General features: G+C 38.4%; 1 protein-coding gene across 6 annotated transcripts; it reads left to right on the top strand.

Moving 5' to 3' along the window:
- The first annotated feature begins 758 nt into the window (after positions 1-758).
- znf280d (zinc finger protein 280D) lies at positions 759-14877 on the top strand. Of its 6 annotated transcripts, none has more exons than XM_042494156.1 (19): positions 759-905; positions 4695-4824; positions 5582-5793; positions 5878-5977; positions 6103-6327; positions 6429-6509; positions 6626-6732; positions 7151-7332; positions 9438-9595; positions 9690-9790; positions 9878-10024; positions 10711-10845; positions 10958-11184; positions 12271-12411; positions 12503-12571; positions 12665-12780; positions 12877-12901; positions 13095-13184; positions 13442-14877. In XM_042494156.1, the coding sequence occupies exons 2-19, from the start codon at positions 4701-4703 to the stop codon at positions 14109-14111; spliced, it is 2910 nt and encodes a 969-aa protein (XP_042350090.1). In that variant the 5' UTR covers positions 759-905; positions 4695-4700; the 3' UTR covers positions 14112-14877. The 6 variants fall into 6 exon arrangements, with proteins under 6 accessions (XP_042350090.1, XP_042350249.1, XP_042350336.1 ...); XM_042494315.1 differs by having other exon boundaries at positions 12880-12901; XM_042494236.1 differs by lacking the exon at positions 759-905 and adding an exon at positions 1176-1233.

The following is a 14877-nucleotide window of genomic DNA, read 5'->3' on the forward strand; positions in this document are numbered from 1 at the left end:
GCTGACACTGGATGAACTTGATACATGTAAACCATAATTGCTTAGTCTCCTGGTTAATTCAGAAACTGCTGGACTATTGTAGCTTCTTATTTCTGTTCGAAAAAAAAAACCCTTTCTGTACTGATGTGAAGGTCCTTTTTTTTCTGCACATTGCTATTGACACATTAAATAATGGCCAAATGGTGGAAAACATTTGTAAAGTCTGCTTGAATGGTTGAAGTGTACAGGTGTTAGAATTTGAAGTGAATTAAAGCGTATTTGTCAATACATTTTTTTTATTTTATTTTTTTTTTAAATTTAGCCTTTATTTAACAAGGTCGGTTCCCTTGAGATACAATGACCTCTTTTTCAAGGGAAGCCTGACTAAGACAGCAGCCTAAGAAATATAAAAGCAATAATTGTTTGTTAATGGACACAGTCCTTTTTTTGTTTGTTTGTTTTAAGTGCAACTATAATTAGGTTTAATGATAGAAAAGTCTGAACTGGATGACAACTGACAATACACTGCAGGCTGAAGTGCAGTTACCAGTTAGTGTGATTTTGCTGTGTGCTGCATTCAGTGTAATACTGAAGGTACACGAAACGTGTTATTCAAAAGGCAGTGACAGTGTGGTATTTAACGGTAAAGAAAAACATTAGTTAATGAACAGTGAACCTGTGGGAAAGAACAGGAAGTGCTACAAATGCACAGAGGAAGTGATGGAGAGAAATGCGCCCTGCAGTCTGATTGGTGCAGACAGTAGGAGCATTTCCGCTGCTCGGGGCTAGCAATACACTTTTCCCCGTCCTGTGTGAAGTAGACCCGCAATATCTGAACTCTTATCGTCCTCAGACCAACGACTAGTGCTGAAGTTGGTGTTCAGACACGGTTCTGCCTTGAGAGCCGGAGGCTGCGTGTGAGAGAGGTAGGCTGAAACACAAAGCCCACACACCAAACTCTGAGTGCTGTCTTTGTCCCAACATCCACCTCCCAGATAATGTGGACATGCTAACAGAGCCGAGCTAGTGTTGTGGTGCGCTGATCGATAACCGGTAACAATTGCAACATGATGATGGGGTGAATTGGAGATAAAGATGTGTTGACGTCTTTAAAAATCGACTTTTTTACTCAACACTTTAACCCCTGTTGCGGGCTGCAGCAGCTGAAGAGAAGCAGCATTGGTAATCATTAGCTAGTTAGCATTAGCTGGCAGTTGAAAGGGACCGAGAGGCTAACAACATCATGCAACGCAGGTAAATGTGAGCTAGCTGCGCTAACATAACATCTGCTAATGTTAGCTTGGAATAAGTAGCTGAGCTGTTGGCTAGTTAAGTTTAAATTTCATTTATTTAATGTTAAATGAATATTGGATTTGATTGTTAAGGGAACAGTGTTAAGACAACATTGAAACAGCACCTAGAAGGTCACATCCTCACATTATTTCACACAGTTTTATTTCCTGTCACACATTAGCAAAATGACATGAATAATTTTAACATCAGTGGCTTGAAATTGAGTTTGTATCCTTATTTCAGCAGAGGTTTGGCAGCTACATTAGCAGTATTTATAGCAATACTGTCGCCATCTTGGTAGGAAATCATAAAGCTTTGTTCCAAATTGATCTTTATTAATCCTCATCTCACAACATAAATAACACCGCCTGTGCCACATTTAGATTCAGACAAAACCATTTGTATTGATACAATGGTTATTTCTGCTTTGGTTGGCATGTTTTTGCCCAGTATTGATGAACAATATTGAATTTTGTGCCAATATATAACAACTCTTTTGGCTGATAACAGATACGCAGATTGATATATTCACTTTTTCCCTCACCTAATTTTGTGATCATCAAGTCTCCTCTTTAGTTGAATTTACATCATAATATGCACGGACTCTTGTTGTCCACCATCAGATGGACATGAAATACAATGCTTTTCATTGTATGTAATATTCATTCATCATGCAAAATCAGAAAAATACTTTAACTTAGGGTTGTTGTTTTGTACACGTTCACTTTGTCAGTTAAAACAGAAATTTGTTTGTCATATTGACAGAAAACAGCATGTTGGCAGATTGTGACATTTCATTTTTAAAGCCTGTATCTGCCAATATGTGGATATTATCATTCCTTCCTAAATACAACTGTTGCTCTGTGTCTGTTTGAGGTGTAAGTAGGCTAACACTTTGACCCTTAATACTTTCAAAGGAGATCATGTCAATATTGTGTTTGTAGCTTGTTGCGTTGCTTACGAATGGATGAAAAAATGTTATGGCAGGTTTAAATGTCCACTTTTGGAAATTTTATTGAAACTGGATACAAATGAGTAGCTGTTTAGGGAGAAGTCTTTCTTGCAGCGATGAATCCAAAGAGAATTTTCACCCAACTGTGCACCCTCACTCAGCTCTGCGGAGCATTTTGTGTCTTTCAGCCCATTATTTTGGTTGGTCTGTTCTCAGATTCCACTCTCATCAACCTCGGTGAGATGGTGTGGGAGGTTGTTTTAAGAAAGGGCTAAAAAAATCACAACATGTTTAGCACCAAACAATGGAGAATTTATCACGCTAAAGGCTATGATATTCTCTTGAGTTGTTGATGTCCAAAACAGAACTGAATGGGGATCAAATATTGGGCTTACTATCATCAGGTGGCCAGAAATGTTATTACAAATTAATGCTGATATTATTCTGTCTTGGTGTCAAAATTGCCTTTATTGGCCAAGTATGTGTACACATACAAAGAAATTGACTTTTTATTTTTGGTTTTTAACTCTCAGTGAACTTGCACATACAGTTCGAAGAACAATTTTCAGAAAAGTGAAATACAGCTAAAAACAAGGACAACAAAGCTGAACAAAGAAAGGTAAAAATAAACATACATAGATGGGTATACAAATATATTTAAAAAGCAACAATGAATAGCAACACACAGCGGGTCTCATTCAGAAATGTGAGTAAATCTGCGAGCAGATTTGGTTCGGTTCAGGCTTGGTCGTGCTCATCTCATTGGATCTCACAACTTGCTTTTCAATCTGACAGCCATGACTGACCTTTTTTTCTCCACTGAATCTGCGAATTGCCAACTAATTTATCTAAATGTGTTTTATTTCTACTCTTTTGTCATGTTTAACTTACATTTTTCAAAGCCATCTGTGTATATTGTGAACAAAACAGAGCAAAATCCAAAATGAAATTGTAATCTCCTCTAATGACAAACAATATTAATCTGTATTCCTTATTTACACGAGCACTACAAGTGGTCAGAGGAAGGTGTGGATTTTGTTAATACCTATGAACAGATCGATGCTACTAAAACATTGATGAATGAATCCTGCTAATACTTAAGACACAGATTTGTTCTGCTCACGTTTCATGATTGAGACCCAATGTCTTTATCTATAAAATATCAGTAAGTCAAACTGTAAATTCTCAACAAGAATACAATAGTACATATGGTACTGGAATAATTATTGAATTGTTAAAGGATGTCCATGTACAGTATATACAACAGGCTTAGATCTATTTGACAATCATTAAAAATGTGCATTTAAGCTATAAAATGTAAAACCTAATCAATTATTTGTAGGTAAAGTAGATGTTTTTGTGCCAGTGTTTGTATAAAGAAAATGTTTTTCTAACGTGTTGGCCAGAACAGAGCAACATAAGAAGTTTACAATATTTTTAGTTTCCAAAGCGAGAAAGTGTTTATGAATTGTTTCTTTAAGAAGTAGTGTTTACTTCATTCAAAGGGAACATCTGCTGCTTGGGAGGCAAATGCAGCAGTAAAATATTCGTAGTGGTCCTGACTAAGAAGACTCATAGCAGCAGAGTTTGTGCAATTCATTATGCCAATAGTGGCGTGGCTTGCAAAATAAAATATTCAATTTTGCATGATGCTTCTTCACCTTTTAAAATCCAATCAGGGAGAAAAAAAAACCTTCCAGGCTGCACTTTTCACTTCAACTGGTACAATATGAAGAATATGGAAATGGGTGGCGGAATAATCGATTGATGACCTGTGAAGTGCAAGTTTTGCAGTTACCAGGTTATTGAAGTACATATAAATGCATCCTCAGATTTCACACTTTAATGTGATTTTCCCAGTAACCCGTGTTCTGTGTGCATTTAAATTTTTAAATGTCGTTATTGTATCAGTGGCTCATGTATTCAGCAAAACTGTCAATCCAAGATGTACAGTGCCAAAGGGCCTTTTTACACAGCAGGAATAATGATATCTTAGAGTAAGAAAGGCGCAAGTGTTTCTGATAGCTTTGATTATGTGACAGTGTGACACCTGTGCTTTTCCCTAAAATGTAATTTTTACATTTTTTAAATGTATTGTGTCTCCTTGTCATGTGTTGTGCTCAAGCCTACACTGTTGAAGCTTAAAATTACAAGAAAGATGGTGTATCTCTACAGTTTTAAAATGCATTTAATGCATTTTAATTTGCATTTGCTCTTCATAAATATATATTTTTTGAAATCATAGAATATGAGTGTTTTTAATATTTTACTTAAGAGTTTATCAAATAGTTAGCCATACTTCTCACCTAGCTTAGGTTTTTATTTAGATGCCACTGAATTAATTGTGATATAAATAACTCACTTAATATAATTGATCATCTCTTTGCAGTATTAGTATCTAAAAATAAATCATTAGATGCTACAGGAAGTAGTGCTCATTTTGGTTAAATATTGTGTTTTTCTGTTGCAGTTCACGATGTCTGAACTTTTCATGGAGTGTGTTGAGGAGGAGCTGGAGCCGTGGCAGAAACAAGCTCCTGAAGTTCATTTGATAGACGATGACGACGACGACGATGAACCCATCTTTGTAGGAGTGCTCTGTATGTCATAGCACAGTTTAAATATATTCATGCTAAGAATTTAAACACCTTCTTTTGTTGATAATCAACTCCACATATACAAATGATTGCGTAATCATCATATAACATACATGTAGATCAGAATCACCCTCTCTGCTAGTTAGTAATGTACAATTTAATATTGGCTCAATATTGGTAGATAGTAATCAAACTAATATTAATTATAGTAGTTTTTAAATGACAAGGTCATCTTTTTTGTTTGCTTGTCTTCCAGCGTGTTGCACATAATGTCTTAAGGCCCAGACACTCCAAACCAACATCAGAAAACTAGTGGCATCAGCAGCCGTTGTGTCATCTCACGTCACCTTTGTCTCAGCCAAGAGTTGCACTTAAACACACCATTAAGACCGTAACCAACAGCCAAGTAGTATGTACACTCTGAGCCTGCAAGAGAGGAAATAACTCTCCATACCAACAGGGGGCGGTAGTGTGTATTCGTCGTTCAAAAATGGAGACCGGGGGACTGACAGGACAGATTCCAGATGCTAGTTAGCCAGTTAGCACTCAATGTTGAAAGTACAAATGGTATTTACCATACACTTGCCAACAATAACACAAGTAATTTAGAAACATTTCTGAGAAAGAGCTCGACATTGGCAATCGATCATTGTTGGCTTGGTGTGTCAGAGCCCTTAAGAGTTTGTTGACGTTTACTTACATATCAAGACAAAATATCCTGTCAAAGTGGTTATTTTGGCCCTTTTCTATTTCCTTACAGCTAACAACCAGAAGGATGCTAAGGCTAATCCTCCACCTCCACCTCCTCAGAGGCAGAGTGCAGAGAAACAAGAAATAAAGCGTCCTCCTCTGAAGTCTGCCATTGCTCCCTCACCAATAATGCTGCCACTGAATGTGGCTGCAAAAGCAGTGAACACTGTGGTACCCAATATGACAACAGTGACACCCCAGCCTGTTATTGTCAATAACCAGGTACTGATGGTAGTAAATTAGTTTTTCAAATAATATGCAAAAAGAAAAAATATCTGTTTAATGTGGATTTGTTCCTTTTTTTAGGGCTTCATCGTAGCTTCTCCACAACTAGCAAACAGCAGTGAGTTTATTGCCTCTCTGGGGAGCCAGTACCCTCCTGGGACTTCATTTACAATCGTACCAGGTAAAGCCGAATATAATATACCTCTGAGGAATAAACCTTTCCCCTCTCATTGATGCTTTTGTTATGTAACGTGGCGTTAATAGTTTTAATATGGAACTGACACGTTCGTCTGTTCTGTCTTCCAGCCGGTCAGCAGCAGATTTTTCAGCAGGTCTCTCCTGCCACAGTGATACCGGGTGTTGTCCACCGGCCTCAGGTGCAACAAATCAGCAACAACGTTGTGACGTTGTCTAACGTCCAGAGTCCTGCTGTGTATGCAACACAATCTCACCAGCTGCAACTCAACCGTTCCAACACACAATCACTTCAGACCTTTTCTGTGCCTGTAAAGACCAATAACAACACCAGAGGTAATTATCTTCTCGAATGTAGTATTTTGACCTCTCATCACCGCACTGGTAAATCAATCAGCTGGACAAAAGGTTAACATATTTTCTTTGGTTTCATACAGATCAACTCTTAGTCAAACGAGGACCACCACCACCACCACAGCAAACAGACAGCACTGCAAAAAGAATCAAGCTTGATTTGGGTACGTTTCTATTGCTAGTTATTTAATGATACAGTTTTATAATCCCAATAATGTAAGAAACCCCTAAACCCAATCCTGATAGCTTGTCAATCATAACATGTAACGTTTTTTTGTAGGGCCTGCAAAGGTGGTAGTCCCCTCAGAAAATGGGCTCTTGAAGAAAAAGTGCCCAAAGTGTCAAGAGGAATTCCTCACACAGGAGGCCTTAAAATTTCATATGGTGGTGAGTAAAAATCTAGTGGAATTAGAGTCCATTAGGGGAAATTAACTTGAAAATGTTGATAAATATACACCAGAAAATCTCAGTTACATATTATACAGTTTGATCATTAATATGGTTGAGAGTTAAACACTGATGTTATTACATTGATGTTATAGTAACATAATACCATCAGACCCATGTCTTTTTTCTAATCGTATATTTTGTAACTGATTTAACATTTCCCCTCAAAATTATTTTGTTGAGTTTATTTATATTTTCCACAATCCTGTTATGACATCAGCTTTTCAGTTTTGTTCCAAGCACTCAAACATCAGTTGTTCTTTTGTTTCTTTAAAGTTAAAATACTCTTGATGTGCTTGCATCAGATAATACATCAGCATGAAATTGGCTTGTTCATGTAAAACATTCCTAATTTCAGAGCTGCTGTGCAGTCGTGGAAAGTACAACTCCATCATCCATGAACTTTGCAAACAAGCGCATCATGCTGGTCTCAGATTTCTACTATGGCCGGTTTATGGGAGATGGGATGAAAAAGGAGCCGAAGCCCAACACCACATTTAAGTGCCAGAGCTGTTTGAAAGTTCTCAAGAACAATATCAGGTATGGATGATCTTATGTTTTCTTACCCTCAGTAAAATAATGGGGCAGCAATCAATTTCTTGTTACGTGTTATGATTTCTGCTTGATACATCTACAATGTCAACACAAAAAGATAAACAGCAGCAAGGCCATGGTGCAGCACGCTCTGCCTCCTCCCTTACCTGTCCTCCCACTGTTCAGTGTTTCCCACTGAAATTGCTGGTTAGGCAAACTTTCTGTTTTTGTGATTGTGTCCCTATGTAGTCATTCTGCGTCCCCTCTCTGACTGTGGAGGATTTTGTGGGTCTGTGAATGCATCGCAGACAAAACTCTTCATGAGTTTTATGTATTTTTTCATCAGCAGCCGTTTGTTGAGTTTGAGCTGTGCGATAAAGTCAGTTTTTGGTCAGATCGATTAGAGCTGATCAGAGTGATGGATTAGAGGAGCAGCTGCTGCAGTGATGAGTGAGAGCAAACTTTCTTTTGCCAGTTAGAGCCAGAACTGGACCGTTTACAGTGAGAATGCAGATGGTTTTATCAAAAGTAGGTTGGAAAGAGATAGATAACACCAGAACTATATAAATCTATTCATGGATAAGTTTTGCTTTCACTGCGCTTGGCACTCTGCTGCTTTGTGTCTAGAGTAAGTTCTGCTGAGGGAGAAAGAGAAATGCAGGGAGGGAGAGAGAGAGATTTGCAGCTCCACAGAATCTAAATGTGGCAGCAAATGCGGATATTGTGGCAGTTCACCACAAATAAATGAATGTGTGGGAAGCCGTGCTGTTTGTGAAACCTCCTTGAGGCAAAGCCTGTCAAAAACTACATAGAGTAGTTAATATCTTCCCAAAATGCAGACTGGGACTTGAAGGACTTGCTGAAGAGCTATCTGTCCAGTGCCAGTGAAGACGTCTTCTTGGCCCTCGTTGCAGTTTTCCTCTCAGATGGATGAATGTATCAGACTGTTTTCCCTTATGGGCCTAAAGATGAAAAATGACTGCTAGTTTAGGTGGTGCAAGAGCTGCTCCTTTGATTAAATAACTTTGCTTCAGAACATTGCAAAAAAAGCTTCTGTAAGCTGCTTTTAATGGGGAAACACATTTGTACTGCAACTGCACTCTCACAGTCGAGGTCATAGTTCATTCACATAAAAATTTCTATTAGGGGAGCTGAGGCAGCAGAATGTGCAGGCTGAAAAATGGGCCGTGCCTCGTCAGGGCAACAGTGGCAGGTAGCTGTGGAGGTGCTTGCTGTAGATGAGGAGCACTACATCATCAGGCAAAACAAAAATCTGTGTGTAATTGCTGATATTATAACGGCCATTATACATGCTTAAAGAGTGAAGCGTAAGGAGACTAATTCATTTATCTTTAAAACCTTTGGGGCCTGGACCATAACCACTGCATGCACACATGAATATTAATTTTCCCCCCACTACTTGACATTGGCTTTGTTTTAATGTGTCTATTTTCTCTTTTAAAAATTTAAATATTCCTCAAATTACTGCAAACCTACCGAATTATTAGATAACGAGCCCACTGTTGTTGTGTGTGTATTTAATGATATCGTTGCAACCTGGTGAAGAGGTTTTGTGTTTTCAGTGCTGCTATGTTTTTTCCACTATTGATAAGTTTGCCAATAATTTTCCCAGTAATTTGGGCAATTGTTTTGTCTGGTGACAAGATGCATATTGCAAGTCCAGAGAGCTCAACATGACATCTTCATATTGATTGTTTTCTCTGACACTCCAAAATCCAAAGATATTCAGTTTACTCTCATACGGTGTCTGCAGGTCCTTAAAATGTCTTAATTCAGTTGAATAAATATTAGGCTTAAAAGTAATTAAATAGTCTTTAATCTGTATTTGTTAAATCTTAATTGCCAGAAACATTAAATCTAATTTGATTTATTTTTGTCAAAATAGATCAAGCTCTTCTGCATAAATGTTCACATATCTGATGTCAGAAATCTTTTAACCTACCGCTAAACATAATACTGTCTTTTTACATTATAGTAACACGTTTGTGAAATGCTCATAAACCTTACCCAGTCTAATAATCATATTCCTACACAAAACCTACACCTGCGCAAGAGTACAACTATATGTGTGCTTGTATCTTCTTTTGCAGGTTCATGAACCATATGAAGCACCACCTGGAGCTGGAAAAGCAGAACAGCGAGAGCTGGGAAAGCCACACAACCTGCCAGCATTGCTACCGACAGTACATGACTCCATTCCAGCTGCAGTGCCACATCGAGAGCGCTCACAGCCCCATTGAATCCTCGAGTATAACTAAATTGTTTATACATCTTAATCTATCGTGACAGTTTTGCTCAAACACTGAGCGGCTATTTGTAATTTCTTTTCTTTACTTTTTAAGCCAACTGCAAGATATGTGAGCTGGCGTTTGAGTCCGAGCAAGTTCTCTTGGAACACATGAAGGACAACCACAAGCCCGGAGAAATGCCCTACGTCTGCCAGGTCTGTGACTTCATGATGAGCCATGTTTTTGGTTTTATCTTGGAAAACATTCACTTAAACTGAAATTGTGTTTTGCTGATTCCACAGGTCTGCAATTACCGGTCCTCTTTCTTCTCAGATGTGGAGACACATTTCCGAAGCGTCCATGAAAACACAAAAGACCTGCTCTGTCCCTTCTGTCTCAAAGTTCTTAGAAGTAGTCATACGTACATGCAACACTACATGAAACATCAGGTACAATGCTGCATCTCATCTAATGTACAGTTTGTAAAGCATTTCTTAAAGTGTCATTTAAAATATAATTTAGAGTCAGTGTGTTGTCTGTATTGTTATTCTGACTTTGCAACTCCAACTTCTGCATGACTGTACAATCTCTCCATTGCACCTTTAATACATAAATTTTGTGTTCTTTATATTCTATTTTTTCATATTATATTTTTAAGTTGCATCTATATTTTTATCTTATGTCTTATTCTATTTAAATTTACTATTTTTATTCTTCCTTTATGCAAGTTGTTTAGCACCAAAACACCAATTCCTTGTATGTAAATGTACTTGGCAGTAAAACTCTATTCTGATCCTTTGCAGGAGTTTGAACTCTATTAGTTTGTACTATTAGCTCCAACTCTAATGTTAGATTGATTTGGTTGTCGGCCATGCACCTTACTGTAATACATAAAAGGCTGACAATAAAACCTGCTTTTCGTCACCTGCCCTAAAGCAACAATAAATGTGGTAGAGTTGGAACCAAACAGAATTAATTGCTGCTCTATTAATAGCAATGAAAGTAGTTTTTCTCATACTCGTTATGTTCCTTCACTGAATCCAAATGAAACATTTCAGCAATTAGCCTGTGGTTGCATCACTTACTAATCACATGTTTATGTTTCAACACTGCAATGTTTTTTTCTCTATTTCAGAAAAAAGGGATCCATCGCTGTGGAAAATGCAGACTGAATTTTCTCACCTATAAGGAGAAAGTGGAGCACAAGACTCATGTCCACAAGACATTCAGAAAGCCTCAAGCTCTGGAAGGCCTTCCTCCGGGAACAAAGGTCTGAACTCGTCATTACACCGTCCGTACAACATTTGTGTTAGACCTTTTTACTATTCTCATGTTGATATGAATTTCATTAAGCTCCGGTGCATGTTGTGTTCTCTTTCCAGGTGACTATTCGAGCCTCTCTCACAGGAAAGACGCCCACATTGCCGACCTCCCCTGATCGTCCCAGCTTTACTGTCACTCCAGAAAGTTTCAACCAGAAAACCAAACCTCCAAACAATGTGTCCAAGTCTAAGTCAAACTACTATGTAGCAGGAAAAGCCAAGATGACTCAGAGCAAGAAGCAAAATTTCCGGAGCAACAAGCACAACTTGGCGCTCATGAATCTCAGGTTGGTAGCTTAGCGTTGTCCCACAGTTAGAAACTCCAATTAAATAACTACATACATTTTTATGAAACAACAGAATAATTTGCAAATATAGACCAACAGAATCTTTGTTATTCGAGGGCCTTTGTCCTTTTTGGGTGGTACCTGCTTTCTGTCTGATAAGTAGAAAGTTTTAGTTTTCTAAGTTGCTAAAAGTTCTCTTACTGCTAATCAAAATACTAATTTTTTAAACCCTAATTCTTATTTTGTTTTGATTTAGACAGGCTACAGAGTTGACATGTTATGATTAAGAAACAACAGATAGCGATATTATTCAATGAAGTTATATTAAAAAAGTATATATTCACATAAATCTTTTCAAAACATTGTTTCACCCCAAAAAACGTAGTTAGTGGGTTGATAAATTATCATTTTATGGCTTGTTTTTGTAGAACATGAGTTTTCCCAATTCTCAAGAATGGGTGTTGCACTATTGAAATGACCACAGCAAACAGTTCAATGCCCTTTTTATCAATTCAGTATTTATGTTTTAATGAATGGATTTGGCTGTTCAACATGCACGTGGTTTGAAAGACTTGCCCCATACATCCCACCCCTAAAATAAATGATCTATAATCTCCACTCTGTCCATCTTTGGGCCCCCTGAATCTTTCAGGTCCACCATCCCACCTAATACAGAGCCCCAGCCCCTGGGTATTCACGACCGGGTGGGATCAGATTAATAGGAGTAATTAAAGCCGAGCATTCACATAGTAGCTAATTGCGTTTTCAATTAATTTTCCAGACAGTCCTCATTAGGCTGGCTAAAAATAATATGTATAGCAGATAGTGTGGGATTTCTTTCTTTAAAAAAATAATGGGTGTGAAATTTGGCTAATTGGGCTCAGTAATCAAAAACAATCTGCTGGTCAAAGTCATGTGAAATGAACCCACTCAGATTTTACAGTTCAAATAACCGCAACTGAAGAACAAAAATTTGAATAATTCATCCCTTTTAATGTCTTACAAACTGATTTGACCCATGAAAATGAACAATTTACAGTGTTTAAATGTATGTTTGTCCTCTCTTCTTTAATTTCCAAATTTCAGAGTCAACGGAGGACACTACACGTGCATCGAGTGCAACGGACAAGTTGACGACTTCTTTTCTCACTTCCCAATGGCTTCAAATTGCGGTGCATGCAAATATCGGACGAGTTGCAAAGTCGCCATTGGAAATCATATGATAAAGTGAGTAAAATTTGAATTGAATTAGTATTTGTGGCATTTTTTTTCAGTCCAAGTGTATTTATCTGACAAATCTTTCTTTGGACTTTGTTAGATTTCATAGTACCATAACCAAAAACAGATTTTTGAAAATGGATCATAAGAGGAATTCATCATCATTAAAGTAAGTGTGCTTCATAATGTGTATTCTGCTTCCAGAGTATTTTTTGTTTGAAAATGGACAAGAAGTCATTTTATTTATTTATTTTGTTCTCAGATTAACGTTGGTCTGTCTCAACTGTGACCTCCTTGTGGACGCATCAGGCGGTGACCTGATGACCAAACATTTAACTGACAGACCCCAACACATATGCAAAGTCATTCAGGAGAGAGGTATGTTGGTTTTTTTCCTGAAACTACCACCTGACTTTTACCAGGAATTTAGTGTTACAAATGTCTATAAAAGGTTGTCTCTTGTTTTTAATCCAGCAGATATCAAAGCCAAAGATCGAGTGTGAGTAGAAACTACTTGTCCTGATCTAACCAATTATTTTCAATCTATAAAAATACACTTGACAATGTCAAAGACCAAGGGACATTCATTAAATCATAAGTCCAACTGAAATTAAATTACATGTTTTTTTTCTGCTACAGCAAAAAAAAAAAAATCAAGTCTGTAAATCCCATTTCCTGTGTTCTCCTTTAAGAAAAAAATCAAAAACTAAAGGGTTTGGTTTCACAATGGCGCCCTCTCTCCATGCATTAACCAGTTGGGCTCCTTCTACGTCCTTATCTACGTAGGTGAAGAACTTCTGTCACACAGTCAATAGATATATTCACTGTAATTTTGTAAGGGGCAGTAATGTTGGTGCTCTAGCAGTAGTCACACTGACTAACAGCCAGGCAGCTGTTCACACAAAGACTAATCTCTTCAACGCAGTGTTTCACTAACACATGCACTGCTGTGTCGTGTTGTTTGGTAGCAGCGAGTTTGGCTAATGGAGTGATTGTGTATATGCATGTTAATCTAAAGGATGCTCTTTTTTTCATGCAGGCATCTCATCATGAGGCAGCCAGCTAAAGTCTTGTACCTTTTGACACCACCTTCGGCCCCAAGACCAAAGGAAATGGACTTGAAATCAGTTGAAAGTGTCACATCTGGAAGTGCCGATGTCGCCACAGTCGAGCAACCAGAACAAGAGCCGATGTTACCGGCACGTGATCAGGAACAGGCTTCCACAGAGCTGAGTGTCAGTGAAGGTTCCTCTGAAGGAGAGAAACAGGCGTCGCTGCCTGCTTTGTCGTCTTCTTGTACATCAGAGGGGGTTTTAGATCCCTGTGGTGAGACAGCGGGTAACTCTGAGACAGCGGGTAACTCTGAGACAGCGGGTAACTCTGAGACAGCGGGTAACTCTGAGACAGTGGGTAACTCTGAGACAGCGGGTAACTCTGAGACAGTGGGTAACTCTGAGACAGTGGGTAACTCTGAGACAGTGGGTAACTCTGAGACAGCGGGTAACTCTGAGACAGCGGTTAACTCTGAGACAGCAGGTAACTCTGAGACAGCGGTTAACTCTGAGTCGGTGGGTAACACAGAGACAGCGGGTAACTCTGAGACGGTGTGTAACTCTGAATTAGTGGGAAACTCGGAGAGCCTCACTGTCAGAGAGCAGCCCTCTGAGCCTAAGGCTGAGGCTGAGGAACAACAAATAAAGTCAGAGTGAACCTGTACGCTGACTAAACAATTTACAACACATGAGATGACTGCAGTTATAAATGTAAGAATAACTGCTTCGTCGTCATACCCTGGCATTGTTTGGCAATTTTAACAACCAGAAAAAATATTTTATCAGAATCTTTTATTCCTCTGTCAAACTTCCATTACTTTAATAGGTGTAAAAAGTCTCTGTATTCATGAATAAAAATACATCTACTCAAGTCTTCTTAGTTGCCCTATACACTATATAGTAAAAGAATTTGCATAGTCATATTTAAAACATCATAAATAAAAGTTAAATGATTGTGGCTCATTTTATATATTTCTTAAAAGTCTCAAAAACTGGTTGGTGTTATCCTTAAAGACACTCCATCTGCCACAAAGAGGACAGTCCTTGGCCCTGCTCCTGATCCCTGGGGTCAGTTTAGATGATTTTCGATTTGCTTTACTGAGAAAGGTCAAAACAGTTGCCAATGATTCGACTACCCGGTGGTACGGAGTGTACATGCTCACGTCGCCTGGTGATTTATTGATGCAGTTTAAAGGGTAACTTCTGTGTTTTTCAACCCGGACCCAATTTCCCCATGTTTTTGTGTCTAACTGACTAATGGAGGCAACAGTTTAAAAAAACTGGTCCAGGATTGAGCGAGAGAGCTGCAGCTGGCTATTTTGGCTCTGTCCATTTACGTCCATTCAAAGCGTTGGTTTTTGCCACTGACAGGCTCAGACTGTTGTATATGTCCAACAGCATGATGGAAAGGATCCCTACAAAG

This window comes from Plectropomus leopardus, chromosome 1, assembly GCF_008729295.1.
Source record: "Plectropomus leopardus isolate mb chromosome 1, YSFRI_Pleo_2.0, whole genome shotgun sequence".
Lineage (NCBI taxonomy): Eukaryota > Metazoa > Chordata > Actinopteri > Perciformes > Serranidae > Plectropomus > Plectropomus leopardus.